The following is a 17,115-nucleotide window of genomic DNA, read 5'->3' as shown; positions in this document are numbered from 1 at the left end:
CTGCAAATGGCAGAATTTCCTGCTTTTTATGGCTGAATAACGTTTCACAGTGTACCTAATCACATTTTTGTATTTATTTATCCAAGGCATCCTGAGATCAAAGAGTTTCAGAAAACCTCCCTTAGTCTTATTTCCTACTCAGAATGTGGTAACCAGCAAAATTACCCCTAGACAGGATAGTTCCTAGGATGATTAAGGTGGGAGTTCTCAAACTGTTTAGTGTCAGGAAACCTTTACACTCTTAAAAAACTTAATGTGGGGCAGAAGTTGGTTCTTTGTTTCTTGAAATGTGAAATTGTTGCCTGCTCTGGAAGAATATAGCTCCTGATTTATCCTGTACCTCATGCCAGCATGTTAATTTGTCTAGTTCTGAGCACAAAAGCAAAGAAAGGTACATTTTTCTCTCCAGCCACTCTTAGACAAAGCACAGACTCCTGTCTCACACGAAGAGAACTCACTCCCTCCCAAACAAGGGTCTGTTCCAAACACTTACTCACATTTCAGTGAGTCAGAAGGAAACAGACAGATATTCATCTCCCTGAAACCTGGCTGACTTCCTGCAATAAGTCTGTGAGGAGCATCATGATTGGGTGTCAGGGTTAGTGAGCGGCCCCCTACGTATTCTCAGGTGCCACTGCAGTCTTAGTAAGCAGGTGAGTAGCATCCACAGGGTAGGAAAAAAATGCCTTCAAGTGTTTGTAAGGATTAGTAAGTCGAGTTAGTGACAGATAAGAAAACAGGAAAGAACTAGGGGCTATATATTTTTGATTCAATTTATAGTCATGATTATAAGCAGTAGCACCTGATAAACACCAATTTAATACAGTCAAGACTCCAGCCCTAGCTATGGTAAAGGGAAGCATTTGATTTTTACCAATTAAGTCCTTCCCATCTTGAACCACTTTGCTTCCTAGTGGCAGTGTCCCAAGCACACCAACCTTTTCATAGCTGTTCAGTTGAATCTTTGTGCCCCCATGTACTGCTACACACCAGGCTTCCCCATCTTTCATTTTCTCGTAGTGTTTGCTCAAACTCATGCCCATTGAGTCAGTGATGTTATCCAACCATTTCATCCTCTGCCACCCTCTTCTCCTGCCCTCAGTCTTTCCCAGCATCAGGGTCTTTTCTAATAAGTCGGCTCTTTCCATCAAGTGGCCAAAGTACTGGAGTTTCACCTTCAGCATCAGTCCTTCCAATGAATATACAGGGTTGATTCTTTTTTAGGATTGACTTATTTGATCTCCCTGGGACTCTCAAGAGTCTTCTCTAGCACCACAGTTTCAAAGCATCAACTCTTTGGTGCTCAGCCTTTCTTATGGTCCAGTGAGCATCCCTACATGACTACCAGAAAAACCATAGCTTTGACCAAGACAGACCTTTGTCGGCAAAGTAATGTCTCTGCTTTTTAATACGCTGTCTCAGTTTGTCATAGCTTTCCTTCCAAGGGGCAAATGTCTTTTTGTGCGACCTCATGGACTATAGCCATGAGTACTGGAGTGGGTAGCCATTCCCTTCTCCAGGGGATCTTTCCCACCCAGAGATCGAACCTGGGTCTCCTGCATTGCAGGCAGATTCTTCACTGTCTGAGCCACCAAGGAAGTTACCTGCTTCATAAAGGTTTAGAATGGTGCTAATAATAATGATTGAAGGCAATGGCACCCCACTCCAGTACTCTTGCCTGGAAAATCCCATGGACGGAGGAGCCTGGTAGGCTGCAGTCCATGGGGTCACTAAGAGTGGACACGACTGAGCGACTTCACTGTCAATTTTCACTTTCATGCATTGGAGAAGGAAATGGCAATCCACTCCAGTGTTCTTGCCTGGAGAATCCCAGGGACGGGGGAGCCTGGTGGGCTGCCGTCTATGGGGTCGCACAGAGTCGGACACGACTGAAGCGACTTAGCAGCAGCAGCAGCAATAATAATGATTAGACTAGTAACTCCTTACATTTAGTTTATTAAAACATTTTATTACACTATAAAAGTAGTCACTGGAAGGATCCTGGCTTCAGCAACGTGCTGGGAATTTGTGGGCAAACTTTCAGAGGAAAACCCAGGTTTAAAGAAAAGTGATTATCCTGTTTCTTAGGTTGGGAAGTAAAAAGCTCAGAAGTAGTTATGGAATGTTCTCTTTCCAGACCTGGGCCTGAAATAATGGAAGAAAATACTCACAATGTAATGCAAACAGGAAGCATCACGAGTTCATACCGGGGCTCTCACTGGTCTTTGTGTCTTTAAGTAAATCCCTTCAAGTTAACAATGAAATCAGCTGCTTATTATCTTGGAGAGGAAGGAATGAGAATTTTAACACACACAACACCCCCCACCCCAACGCAACCCCACCCCCCCACCCCCAGCTCTTGCAGCAGCTCTTGCTTAAATATCACTTCGGGATAATCATAACTGTGGGCAGATCTTGTTTCCTGTCGGGTTAGTTTCTAACCTGGTCATTCTGCGCTTATTTTTGTCCCTTCCTCCACCCACTTGGGAAAGGCAGAGAAGGCAGGCACCGCGCAGCCCCTGAGAACGGTGACTGAGGCTCATGGCTCCCCCCAGCCCTCCCACCCCTGCCAGGAGCCGGAAGGCCTGCACGAGGGCCAGGGTCTTTCGGGGACCCGGGGTCTGCCCCGGGCTTACGTCAGACTGTCGGGGGGCGGGGTAGTGACTGCCCGACTTTCGCCGTCTGCTGTGCAGGCAGGAAAGGCCCCCAGGCACGCGGTCCCCATCCCCGCAGCTTCCTGGATCCCGGGGCTGGGATGGCGTGTGGGGGTGGAGGTGAGGCTTCCGGGGGTGTGGAGGAGCCAGGTGCGGCTCGCTGGGCGGAGAGGGGGGCGGGGGGGGCGGGGGGGCGGGGCCGGCCGGGGCAGGTCTGGTGTGTGCCGAGGCGAAGGGGCGGGCCTTGGCGCTCCCGGAGCTGCCGGGCAACTTTTCCCGGCTCACGCCCGGGAGCGGGAGAGAAGCCCTCGGGACGGCTTCTGGAGCGTCTCAGTGTCCTTGGATCCCCGCGCAAACCCACAGCAGCTCCAGCGCCAGGGCGACGGGCTCAGGATGCGGCCAGGACGGACAGGCGGCACGCCGCTGCAGCTGGTGTTAGTGTTCAGTCAAGGTAAGCGACGTCTCTGCTCCGCATCGGTGGCAGGAGGAACCTGCGTGGGTCCCCGGGTGAGGGCACGAGCCAGGAGTTCTGCGCCAGGGAGGCGCAGGCGACGCGCGTCTCGGCTCTGATTCCACGTGGACCCAGGCTTCCAGCCATCCCAACGGGACGGAGAGAGACTCCCCATTCCGGCTCCGGCTCGCCCCCGCCTGGTGTCCCCATAAGGCGTGTCTCACCCTGTCTGTAAAGCACCTTTCGAAGTTAACTGGAAGCGCGCTTCGCTCTCAGGCACACACGCAAGCGCACACAAGCATGGGGGAGTGGGGATTAGCGGGGCGCCTGCAGTCCGGCTCAGACAGGTGCCCCGCCAGACCCGGACTCCGCGGTTCTGTGCATCCCGGCAACTCGGTCCTAGGAGGTAGCCTGCCCCTCAGCGCGATGCCTGGTGGCGTTGCAGGAGCCTGGGAGCCCAATACGCTTATTTTTCAACCCGGAGCGTGTGAATAATGTCCTCATTTCTCCAGAACGCAGCACTGCTGTATCTTCCCTTGGGGCACGTAGGAAAACCTAAGTGCCTCTTAAATGCTTGGCAGAGGGGAATTCTTCTGCCCTTCTGCCTTCCTCTTATTGTTGTAACGTCGTCTATTCAACGAATGTAAACTTAGGTCCGGAAAAAGTTCTTTCCACTTTCTCGATCTCTGGCGCTACAACAAAAGAATTACCCGCAGTTGTAGCTCCTAGGGCAAGGCGACGAGAGCCGGGTCCGCCCCTCTCCTGACCCCTTTTTCACTAAGTGGGGAAATGAGTCTAGGGGTGCGACCACAGTCCATCAAGAGTGCCTTGTCCAAACTTTATCCAGAGCCTCGTGTGTGCTTATTTCAAGAACTTTAGTTTACTTTTGGGGTGGAGTGGGGGAGTCACATTTGTATTTTGTAATTTGAATAGCTAGCAAAAAAAAGTGGTCTCATTTTCAAATGTTTATAGCAAGAGGATAAATCTTTGCTAAACTGCCCTCCTTTGAGGCATGTAGCCAGTTGCTGTCCTTGATCCTGAAAGAAATCTAATGCAGAAGATCCTGTAGCCTTTGCTCCAGGTTAGGGAAATAGCAGAAATACAGAAAAATAGCAGAGAAAGAGAAATAGTCCTCACCCCAGCAGAGAATAGGCATCAGTTAGTTTTCTTGTCTAATCCTGGGTCTGCTACTTCAGATATTCTCTCCTGGGACCCCAAAGATGTTCTTAGGGGCCATCAACCCTAATCTAGAGGTTTCAGATAAAGTTACTTTCACCTTGAGATTCAGTCCCTGGAGTCCACCACCTTCCCAAGAGCTAATGGACCCTTCAGCCCAAGCTTTTCAGCTCTCTTCAAGTACCCTTTATTAACAGAAGCTATGGAAGTATAACATCATTTTCTTATTTTCGAAGTGTTGAGGCTTGTTCTTAACAAAGCAGTGAGAAATAATTTTAGAGGAATGTGGTACTGCAAGGCCTGAAGTCAGGTTCAGAGTTTTCTTTCCCCCAGAGTTGGTTAACAAGGACAGCTCGACACCTTGCTGCAAGCCAGCGGAGGTGATATAAAATGACATCTGTCCAAACAGTTTGTGTAGTTCCTTCTTCCGCCTGCTCCAGGTATTTCCTTACTCAAGGAACAGGTTTTCTCTTAATTCAGGATGATCGTAATAAAGCTTTCTCATTTGTGATCTGAACCCAAGTTCCCAGGAAAACAGCATCATTTTTTTGATACCATGAATATCCAAGATTAAAGTGAATAATTGAAAGCTCTCAGTTTGTGACAGCTACAGTTTTTATGGCATGACCCTATCTGTATAAAATTTTTGAGCACTCATCATTATTATACATACATATTTGTAGTTGTTTATAGGTTATATCCATGTATAATTGTTCAATATAAATACCAAAAATTAAAATGTAAAAGGCTCGTGTGTGTGTGTGTGTGTGTGTGTGTATTTATACTTCTAGCATACACTCCAGCATATAAGCCAACCACTGTAGAAACTTAAAACCCTCAAATCTCATTTTAACACTTAGATTCAGATTGGCTGTCTGTAAACATTCTCACAGGTATTTAAGAAAAAGCAGTGCTCTTAGTTTGGTTTCGTATTTATCACCTTTCATTGATCTTCCTTGATTTAAGTGCTTGCAATCATTGAAGTGGTAACCAGCAGGTTGAGACTGGAAAAGAAAGACCATAAGAGCCCTGGATAATCCATAAACCAAGGTCCATAGAGGAAAGGAATGTGATTTTTAAATGTGTGATGTCACTTACACTCTCTAGTGTGTTGCTTGGCCAAGGATAATCCTTGCCCCTGGATTCTAGGCCTCATCTTCTGCTATCTCTGGTACCCTGCCCAAGTCACCCCGTCTAATGAATATTTTCAAATCCCTAATTTCCCCTCCAGCTGTAAATATTCTAATTTCCCTCTTAGTAAGCAGGTCCTCCATCAGTATGTGATTTGGCCGCTCTTTCCTCCTAAAACACCGTCTATCCCTGGCTTCTGTTCTCCCTGCTTGTCTCCTATTTTCCTGGCTCTTCTTCCTTAGTCTCCTTCACAGGCTTGGCTCTTTGACCCAGTCCTTGTTGGTGTTCACAGAGTTCCATGCTGGATCCTCTTCCTTCTCCCAGTTCTCTTTGGGCCTGCTCCCCACTCAGGTCAGCATCTCCAGCCAACTCTGCTGAGTTCCGGTTCGGTAAATATCTCCATCTAGGTGACTTTGGGTCCCCAAACAAAGTTGATACCTCTCCTCTGAAAATTTTTCCTACATCATCTATTAGTGTTTAATGGCAGCATTATGGTGGAAACATGAAAACCAGGATCTCTTCCCTTATTGGCAACATGTTCTCTCTGTTCTCCCCAACTCATGTGCCTTCTGCTCCCACCCAGTTCAGGCCCTCACTTTTTTGTCTCTGGACCCCTACTGTTTTTAAGCTGGTTTAACTGTGTGTGTTGCTTTGTCACCAGGGTTATCTTTCTAAACATTTATCTGTATCCAGTCACCCCCTTGTGTCAAACATTGAGTGGCTGTCCAGATCATGTAGTGCAAAGTCCCAATTTTGTGGCATGTCATAAAGTCTTTCACCATCTGACTGCAGCCTTCCTCTTCAGCTTCTTCTCTGCCACACTCACCCTGCACACACACATAAGCACACACACTGCACATAGGCACATCCACAGTACATACATCCCCGAGCCACTTGTACACACCTATGCACACCATTCTGTATTCTGACTGCACTTGATCATACCATATTTGGTATTAGAATATTTTCCAGATTATGTTATTTGCCTTCACTGCCTTGATGCTTTTTCCCTTTTTCTCTCATCCGTTTGCAACTCACCTTTGTTCTAAGTTAAAAGAGACAACCCCAAGTAAAATGATAAAGTAGGGAAGTTTTTATAATAAAAAGGGAAATTTTAAGTAATCTCTTATTTCCAGGACCTATCCTCAACGACCTCTCTCCACTCAGCCTCAGCCCCTCAACCACCTTAGGCCACCACCAATATGGTAACTCCCTTCCTCCACGACTCTCCATCTACATCTGCCCAAGGTACACTAAGCTTTACTCTCCTAAATACTGGTTCTGGAGCTACTGTTCTGATTCACATTCGTGGAATGAGGCTTAGGATTCAGTTTTTAAGGGACTTCCCTGATGGTTCAGCATGTAAAGAATCCTGCTGCAATGCAGGAGACACAGGAGATGCGGGTCCAATCCCTGGGTCGAGAAGATCCCCTGAAGGAGGAAATGGTAACACATTCCCAGTATTCTTGCCTGAAAATCCCATGAAAAGAGGAGCCTGCCAGTCTACAGTCCAAAGGGTTGCAGAGAGTCATACATGACTATGCATGCACGCATGCCATGCCATTCAGTATTTAAAAACAATTACTCATACATTTCTGATATACAGCCAGGTTTGGAAGTAATTGCTTAAATACTGCACCTTCTCTTTCCTAACAAATTAAAATTCCAAACTGCCTGTACCACCCTGTTCTGTGGTGACAACCAAGTCAGGTGTATTTCAGCACTGAGAGAATGCATCAGGTCAAGTGAATTCCCTCTAAAGTAGGTGATGACTGCTTCTGTCTTAGTGTGCTGATAGCCCTGGACATATAAAAAAGGAAGAAGCCTGTTAACATAAAGAGATGAGCATCTAATGGTAGAATTTTAGACATTCAGCCAAATAAAGACCATTTAGTCTGTGTGTCAAAAATAAAGAATTTCTAGTGTATTATCAGTACCATTTGCGTTTCCATTATGATTACCCTTTCCTGTTCTTCATCAAGCACAACAAGACCAACAACATCCTCTTCTGTGGCAGATTTGCTTTCTCTTAGATGATATTAGCCAGCAGCTACTTTCAAGGGGACAGTCACAGAATTGTTCCCAAATGTTGATTGCTAGAAGTAACAGGTTCTCTTTGATTCATGTTCCTTTCCAACTTCATAGTTATCAGTAAGAATGTATTGGTTGAAATACCATGTCTGTCTGTCTCTTTCTGAAAACATATGTAAACCTACTCTACTTCCCCATAGTAACTCTCATTTGGACAAAATGTTCAAGATATGATAAAAAGATATTTCAACACTCTATCTTTGCCTAAATTTGAAATAACATATCTGCTGTTTCAAAAATCATGTCTATTACTCAAACCAACTCAGCTAGACCCCCATATTTATTTGAATTTAAGTGATATGTGAAATTAAAAGACGCTTACTCCTTGGAGGGAAAGTTATGACCAATCTAGATAGCATATTGAAAAGCAGAGACATTACTTTGCCAACAAAGGTCCGTCTAGTCAAGGCTATGGTTTTTTTCAGTAGTCACGTATGGGTGTGAGAGTTGGACAATGAAGAAAGCTGAGCACCAAAGGACTGATGCTTTTGAACTGTGGTGTTGGAGAAGACTCTTGAGAGTCCCTTGGACTGCAAGGAGATCCAACAATTCCATCCTAAAGGAGATCAGTCCTGGGTGTTCATTGGAAGGACTGATGTTGAAGCTGAAATGCCAATACTTTGGCCACCTCATGCAAAGAGTTGACTCATTGGAAAAGACCCTGATGCTGGGAGGGATTGGGGGCAGGAGGAGAAGGGGACAACAGAGGATGAGATGGCTGGATGGCATCACCGACTCGATGGACGTGAGTCTGAGTGAACTCCGGGAGTTGGTGATGGACAGGGAGGCTTGGTGTGCTGCAATTCATGGGGTCCCAAAGAGTTGGACACGACTGAGCGACTGAACTAAACTGAAGTGATATGTGGGGCCCTTACATGCCAAAAATGTTTGCTTTTATACATTATCAATAAAGCAGCACTTATACAAAAGAAAATGTAAAAAATTTCAGGAAGAGTAGGGAAAATATTTGGGACCAAAACTATCATCTTGACATCATATAAATGCTACCACCAAAGTCATAATCAGCCTAACTTAGCTTCGGACATTATGGAAAGACTAAACACAGCATAAGAGGGAAAGAACCATGGAAAGCGGTTACTCTAATCAGTAACTCCAAGATGCGGAGTGTGTGTATGCTTTTGTTATGGTAACTAATGATTTACCAGGAGGAGCACACAGAATAATGACTCTCTAAAGAGAAGAATCTTGTTACCACAAATCCTGAGACAACAATAGGTCTTGTGTATGAAAGTGATCCCTATGATCCCTCTTCTGATGAGATGTAGATGCTTTGCTGCTCTGGTTACAGTGAATTCCATAAAACTAGTTTTTGATCATATCTTTATGTAACACTTGCTTTATGTAAGGCAGTATGCTGGGTCCAATGTAGAACCATGGGGAACTTGAAATGTGGTCCAGAGAGGTTGTAAGCTGCTTGGAACACATCTGCACATGAGGGAAAGAAATTGTCTCAGTCCCTGGGAGGGGGCTGCCTAACCAATTTCATACCCTGACATCCACCTTTCTTACAGAAGCCCAGTTACTGGGTTAATCTCTCCTCTGCATAACTAGGAGGTAATTGAAGGGTAATTGAACTGAACCAGTGATGGTGGCCCCAGATCTCTTGCTACTATCTGATTTGGACATGGGCATATAATGGAATTTTAGCCAATGAGATGTGGAGAAAGCTTTCTGTGTAATTTAAAACTTGTTTTATTTTTGTTGTGTTGTCTATGTCTATAACAAAGATATAATGTAAGTTTTTATAACATAATAGATGTCATGTGGTTTCATGAAATTAATTGCTGAATAAGTACAGATACATTAATTGCTGAATGAGTGGTACAGATCTGCTCAGGGACTTTTGGGAAAGAATTTTTTATTCCTAAGAGAGATACTCGTTAATAATAACATATTGTCAGGTCTAGATGGGAATCTTGGAATAGCCGTAGCCATCTTGCAACCATGATGTCAGCTAGCCTGGGGATAAAGCCAACACACTGGCCTAGTGGAAAGAGAGAAAGAAAGCAGGTCCTTGATACTGACTTTGAGTTTCTGAGTTACTGAAATTTCAAGTCTTCATACCTCTTGGTGTTTTTAAAAATTTCCATGTAATTTGAAACGTATGTTGTTTCTATTGTTGTGTTGTCTATGCCTATGACATAACCATGTAACGTAAGTTTTGATAACCTAATAGGTGTCATATGGTCTCATGTTGCTGAATTAGTGGTATACAACTAGATGTTGAATTCAGAGGATGGAGAAATATCACTGAGACATGTTTGAGTATCAAACTCTGGAGAGGCCATCCTAGGGAATAATCGTTACCGTTCAGCTCTGCTGTGAAGTGCTTTGGAGTCCAGTTCTTTTTAAATGACTGTAAGCGATAATGTATTGTGATCAGGAGTAGGCTCCATCTCCTAGTTCCTGAACCAGATGTCTCAGATGCTTGAATAGGAAAGGAGAAGGCCATTATGCCAGGAGCACATTGCTCAAAGTATTCACAGAAAGTGAGAGCTGGGAGGTGAGCGGGCACTCTACCATGAAAGGCCTTTATAAGTCCTGGCACGGAGCCTGGAGTTTATTCTGAGGACAGTTGGAGGGCTCTGAAGGGCCTTGAGCAGGGCAGTGATACACTCAGGTTGGCTCCTTGGCAGATCACCCTGGCAGCAGGAGGGGACAGCGGAGTGAATGGTCTCATTTCAGCGTTAGAAATGGCAGTGGTCCAAACCCAGATAGCAGCAGTAGGGAAAGATAGCTGCGGACAGATGTGAAAGGAATTAAGGAAGAATCGACGGGGTTTGGTGATTGATTGACAAGAGTGGGAGACTGTAAGACTGATGTCTGGGTTTCTGATGTAAATAATTAAAAGGGGGGGCCATTCACTGGAACAGGGAAGGCTGAAGGAAGGCAAGATCAGAGGAAAAAGAGAGCAGTTCAGGTTGACAGGTTGAGTTTGAGACAGCCAGGTGTACACGTGCAGTTATTAGATGGTTGTGTGTAGTGGTGTTAGGAACAGGAGCTAGAGTAAGTTGGGGATAGAGAGCAAGGAGTTGTGGGCATCTGGAGAGGGATTGAAGACGTAATGTTGATGAGTCAGACGGAGACAGACTAGCAGGTGACTGGCTACAAGCTGAGGAGCCACCTTAGAGGGTCAGGTGAGGAAGTGGAGACACCAAGGCGCGGCTGGAGGAGGAAAGAAAGGACTGTGGAGACTAGGGCGCCACAGAAGTGTTTCGAGAGCTTGGTCCACAGGATCAGCTCTTTCCCCTAAGTCAGGCAGGTCTGATGCCTTGGCGAGGGTAGTCTTCTCTGACAGACAAAAGCACAACCAGAGTGTTGTGGACTGAGGAGTCAACCAGAGATGAAGGCGGGGGGCGGGGGGGGGCATGTCCGGAAGTTTGACAGGAAGAGAGGAGAAAGGAGCTAGAGGACTGAAGTGGGAACGTCTGCTTAAAAACAAATATTGGAGAAACTTGTGTAAACATCATCATTGTGAGGGTTTTTTTTTTTCTTTTTGTTTTTTTACTTCTGTCACTTACGGTACTGCATGGTACCTTTGTAGTTTTGAAATTTACATTGAAGCATCCGTATTTGGCAGGAGCCCATGACATGAGAGGAGAAGGGGGGAACTGATGTCCGTGGAAAGGATGCTGTCAGGGATAAAGGAGACGGAGGGGGAAACTGGATGCCCTGCAGCCCCCCTGGACAGATTAGAAACCACAGATGATTACGTGAAGGAAGGCAAAGCAGATTCTGGGCTGTGAAATGGAGAGGATGTCAATTGATGAGAGAAAGGTGAAGCTGACCAAGGCCTGCAGAGAGAAGACAGCAGAGCTACGGGAATCGGCACCTCCCACCCTCCAAAGTGGCTGCTTGGGTTAGAGGAAGCTGATGTATATACACTTTTGTTTGCTTCAGAACGTATTTACTGCATTAAAGCAGTTGTAATTAACAAGCTTACAGCTGTTTTTAGGGTGCGTAATATATAAAAATATTCCAGTTCTATTAGTAGAATTAAGTTCAGTGCTTCAGTCACATTTTCTAAAAAAAAAAAAACAAAGAAATTCTTTTGTAGCTATAGATTTATGTGTCTCCAGTTAAGCTTTTAATGCTTTATTTCTATCTAGCATAATAAAGATCCTCAAAAATATCTTTTGAGAAATCTGAGTCCCATATAGCACAGAGAATTAGTGTCATCTTCAAAAGGTTCTGTTCTTAAAATATTAAAGCCTTTTATTCTGTGTATAACTCAGTGGTTTTTTTCAAGGCATTTTAAACATTTCCATTAATATAAATTAGAAAAGAAAGCCTACTCCTAATTTTGTTAAAGTTATTAGTTCAAGGTATTTGTAGTCAAATATTTTATCCAGTCTATGCCTGCCTACTCTTGTACATGTAAATTACATTTACTAACCAGTATAAACTTGAACTGCATATTTTTGTAATGTTTTCAGGTTCATTGAATATTGGGACTGTTCATAATTTTCAAGTAGGTTTTTCTTCCTTTGAGAGAATGGTCTGTTCTATTGACCAAACAGTTCCTAGAAGATTCCTGCAGTATTATTCTGTGTCTGAAAGAGTAGCTGCAATTCCTCCTGTTATTAATTTAAAGAGACTAGAGACAGTTTGTACTACAGAAGCTGTACATAACTCCTGATCATTGAAAGGCGTTCTGTATAAAAATGAGGTTAATGTTTAAACAGAGCAATGGAAAAAAAAAGAGTGATGGACGCTGTATTGTCAGTGTAAGAGACTATTCCATTGTGTTCTGAAGAGCGTGTGCAAAGCCATTGTGTTCGTGGATGCCTTGAACACTGGCAGTTGTCATTCTCCTGATTCATTCAAAGGTGGCCTTTGTTGGTCTTTGTGCCGGCCTGATCTCATTTCCATGGATACCACGTAGAAATGCAGACTGAATGCAAGCTGGCTTCTGGTCAATTCTGTCAGATAACTCTATCCCAGATTGTTGACCAGCTTCCCTCAGGTCCTTTAACTAAACAGCCTCTTGGACACTTGTTAAGATATGGGCACTGAATTATAAAACCTTTTTGTAGCCATATTCTGAATGTTAGTACATAACATAGATATTTCAGAGTAATTGACTTAGTTTTCTGTGTACTTATGAACATTGTTTTGGAGGGGAGGGGGAACATAGCTTTGAAAATTGAGGTACTTTTATATGCTCTTTATTTTCCTTTATATAAATTGTAATAGCCCAGATTAAAAAAAAGTCTTACTGTCAAATTGAAAGATGGTTAGATAATTTACGTTAATGTCATAGTGTCTTAGTTCTTTCAGGTTGCTATAACAAAATGCCACAGACTGGGTAACTTATAGACTATACAAATGTATTTCTCACAGTTCTGGAGGCTGAGGAGTTTAAGATCAGGGTGGCGGCAAGGTCATGTTGTGGTGAGTGCTCTTTTCCTGGATCATAGTTGGTGGCTTTTGCCATGTCCTTGTGTGATGAAAGGGGCTAGGGGCCTCTCTGGAGCCTCTCTTGCAAGGTAGTAATCCCCTTCATGAGGGCAAAGCCGGAGCATCTCCCAAAGGCAGCCACCTCCTGGTACCATCATCTTTGAGGGTTAGAATTTCAATTTAGGAAGTTTGACAGGACACAGACATTCAGACTATATAGCATAGTAGTAATAATTGTGAAGTCCCTTTTATTATTGCAGTATTTAATTTTTGCCCCTAAGTAATCATATTTTAACAGATCAGTATCATTTCATTTATTTATTTATTTTTGGCTATGGTTCAGCTGAGACGAGAACTTGAAAGTGAAAGTGTTAGTCACTCAGTCGTGTCCCACTGTGACCCTATGGACTGTAGGCTGCCAGGCTCCTCTGTCCATGGAATTCTCCAGGCAAGCGTACTGGAGTGGGTAGCCGTTCCCTTCTCCAGGGCATCTTCCCAACCCAGGGATTGAACCTGGGTCTCCCGCGTTGCAGGTGGGTTCTTAACCATCTGAACCACCAGGGAAGCCCCAAGATGTGACCTTAGCCCTTTTTAATAGTACAGTTCCATAGTTTCTTACCTTTATCTGTGTTCTCTCTTTCTAAGATACAATTTAGCCCCTAACTCATATTCTGCTGCTGCTGAGTCGCTTCAGTCGTGTCCGACTCTGTGCGACCCTGTAGACGGCAGCCCACCAGGCTCCCCCGTCCCTGGGATTCTCCAGGCAAGAACACTGGAGTGGGTTGCCATTTCCTTCTCCAATGCATGAAAGTGAAAAGTGAAAGTGAAGTAGCTGAGTCTTGTCAGACTCCTAGAGACCCCACGGACTGCGGCCCACCAGGCTCCTCCGTCCATGGGATTTTCCAGGCAAGAGTGCTGGAGTGGGGTGCCATTGCCTTCTCTGAACTCATATTCTATAATTCCTTTAATCCAATTTAGTTGTCCTTCTCACATGGACCTTTCATAGCATTTGTCACATTCTATTTCAATCATCTGTTTACTTGGATTTACATCCTGTAGATTACAAAATCTGAGAAGATGGAAGCCGTGTCTTGTTTTGTTGAATGAATGAAGCGTGTATGACAGCTAATGTAGTATGGATTAAATGCACACTTTCTGAATGAATGCCAGGCTGAAAACTTTCTAGCACTTTCCAATTTGTATATGCACAGATCCTTTTATTTACAGGTTTATCCAAACATGCTAAAATATTCCTTTAGTTGATTTTTTTTTTTCACTTTGACAAAGTTTGTTTGCTTTTGGAAGGTTTCTCCTTAGTCTTGAAATGTCAAACTAAGATGGTGCTGTTTACAAATAACAAGATAAATTAAAGTATTAAGACAGTGCAGACATCTTTTTTTCCCCCTAAAAAGCCCTTTCCTGACCCCCTTTTCTATTTTCATAAAGCAGCACTATAATTTATCTTCAACTTGACTAGCTCTCCCACTGAATACACTTTTAAGATTACCTTTCATTCTATTTATCATTGTATTCCCAGGACCTGGCATGTTGTAAGCACCCAGAAAATGATGTTGATGTATGGCAAAACCAATACAATATTGTAAAGTAAAAAGAAAAATTAAAAAAAATTTTTTAAGTAAAGATAGAATTTCAATAATATGAGGTAAATATGTCCATCAAAGTGGTAAACTTGATTGATACTTTAAGTTTATAGCTTTTCTTTATAAAGCAGAATATTTCAATATCCTTATAGGAAATGATGTACTGATATTCATGTTAACAGAAAAAAATATATTTCTTTCTTTTGATATTCGTGTGAAAGTAAATTTTCATAGATACCATCACTGTTTATATGAAATTGACTTGTTTACTCTTTTCACTTGTCTTTTGTATATGCTTTGCCATGTGGTCCTTATATTTAGAACTTTACATTAATACATCCGGCCATGTCAGGGTTAACTATTGTCCCATTGTTGGATATTCAGGCTGTTTCCTGTGGGTTTTTTCCCCTTATTGCAAGTAATGTGGCTATAAATATCAGTGTAGAAGTTTTTTTCTTTCTTTTTCCTTTTGGACCATTTCCAAAAGCAACATTACTGGATCAAAACTCTTTATTTTTTAGCTCTTCTTGCATACTGAACACTGTGGTCATCAGTAGTGTGTGATTTTTATCACTTTTACTTATTTTTTGTAGGTTTTTTTAAACGTCTTATAGTTTGGTGAATGTAAACTTGTCCTTCATATTTACTTCAATTCTCATTCTTTATATTTATCAGAGTACATTTTAAGTTACAATTTTAAAAGTCTATCTTTTGAAAAATAGAGTAGGATATTCTAGTTAGTCCTAGAAGAAGCCTTAAGAGATCATCTAGTATTGCCAATAAATACCTCATTTTTACAATAACTAGTTTTTGAAAATGACTGAAGTCCAGGACTCCAACCTGCAGTCTATCATTTCAAGATAGCCTTCACAATTTTTTTGGTAAAGTTCTCCTTGTCCCCTACTTCCAAAATGGATTCTAATCCATTTTCACTTGAGGAGTTGTAGTCATGTAGTTAAGATTTCCATACGTCTGTATGTCAGAATACTTTAGAGAGAAATAAAAGACATTCTGTTTGCCAGAGAACTTGACTTTGAGTCTCTGAAGATTGTTCTGGTTAGCTGTTGCCGTGTAACCAGTCACCCTAAAACTTAGTGGCTTAAAATGATGACCATCATTTGTTACCTCTCATGGTTTCTTGCATAGGACTTTGAGAAGAGCTTGGCTGGGCCATTCTGGCTTGAGGTCCCTCATGTGGTTACTGTCAGAGGGTAGGCAGCTGTCTCTTCACGTGGTTCCATCAAGAAGTTTCTCCAGAATGGCACTCTCTGGACAGCCTGATTTCTTATTGGCAACTCAGGGATCCCAAGGCAAGTGTCCCTCTCAAAAGTGGCAGAAACTGCATGATCTTTTCTAATCTAGACTCAGAAATCGGGCAACTGCATCTATTCATCAAAGAAATTACCAAACCACACCTAGATTATAGAGGAGGAGACTTACTCAGTATCTTAATGGGAGGAGCCTCAAGTCAGTCCCAGACATGTTTTAAAACCACCACAGTGACTTAATCAACTTAACGGTGTTTATAAGACCATTGATTGTTTACTTCAGCATTATTGGCATCTGAGACTAGGTAATTGATTGGGGGCATGGAGCAGTAGGGGTGGCAGGAGGGGCTGTCCTGTGTACTTTCGGATGCTGAGTGACATCCCTGGTCTCTACCTACTAAATGCCAGTAGACACTCCCTTTCCCCACAATGGTATGACAACCAAAAATGTGCCCAGACATTACCAAAGGACCCCTGATGGACAAAATTGCTCCCAGTTGAGAACCCTTAATATATTAAACAAACATGTTCATGGCATGATGGGAGGAACTCCACCCCTGAAGAGTAGATTTTAATTTTATTGCCATTTTTCTGGATGACTTTGGATAAGTCACAGGCAAACTATTCCCAACCTTGCTGGGTCACTGGGAGGATCAAATGGAATTGTGAACAGAAAAGTATTTCGCACACTATAAAAGCAGATATAATGTTATTTTTCAAAATTTACATCCTTGGTATTCATCCTTTTCATCACCATTCATTATTTTAAGGGTCCTCAATGGAGTGCCTATCATTGGGCGGTAGAGTGTCAGACACTGGAGGAAATAGAGGATTCAAAGGAGCCCCCCAGGCCCTCTGCTTTCCATTTCTAATGTCACCTGTGGACGAGAATCTAGATCCTTACTGAATATAAAATTTAACACTCAAAACAAAGACTTTTAAGAAAAAACTGCATTTTTCTTTCTTAATGAAAGCAGGAGAATGTTACACTGCTGTATTTCAGAAGCAGTTTTAAGGGTCATTTTATGCCTTTGGTTTTGCACTGCTTTTTCTTCTTTTAAGCACTATAGCTATAAGTCAAACATTGTAGAGCTTAAATCTCTCTATGGAATAAATGTGTGGTTCTTTTCAAAGGGCCTATAATTTCTAAGTTTAGCTGCTTTATTATTTTTTTTGAGAGGAAGGGGGAAGGATTTTCTAAATTCTTTCCACAGTATTGTACTTTCAGCATGAAGACAATGCTGTTGAGAATGATTTCCTGTAATTTTGTACATGTTCAAGGATCTAATGCGACCTGTGCCCATTTTCTGTTGTCATACATA

The 17,115-nt window shown here is 42.9% G+C and overlaps 1 protein-coding gene across 1 annotated transcript in view; it reads left to right on the top strand.

Moving 5' to 3' along the window:
* The first annotated feature begins 2,885 nt into the window (after positions 1-2,885).
* ITGA2 (integrin subunit alpha 2) overlaps positions 2,886-17,115 on the top strand; it is a 108,573-nt gene continuing 94,343 nt past the window's right edge. Inside the window, exon 1 of the mRNA XM_027520417.1 lies at positions 2,886-3,105. Within this exon, the coding sequence (XP_027376218.1) occupies positions 3,048-3,105 (58 nt within the window). The 5' untranslated portion in view covers positions 2,886-3,047. The remainder of the gene's footprint in view (positions 3,106-17,115) is intronic.

The sequence above is a fragment of the Bos indicus x Bos taurus genome, chromosome 20 (genome assembly GCF_003369695.1).
Source record: "Bos indicus x Bos taurus breed Angus x Brahman F1 hybrid chromosome 20, Bos_hybrid_MaternalHap_v2.0, whole genome shotgun sequence".
In the NCBI taxonomy this organism is placed as follows: Eukaryota; Metazoa; Chordata; class Mammalia; order Artiodactyla; family Bovidae; genus Bos; species Bos indicus x Bos taurus.
The sequence above is the reverse complement of the archived record's forward strand: the minus strand, read 5'-3'. Positions and strand labels throughout refer to the sequence as shown.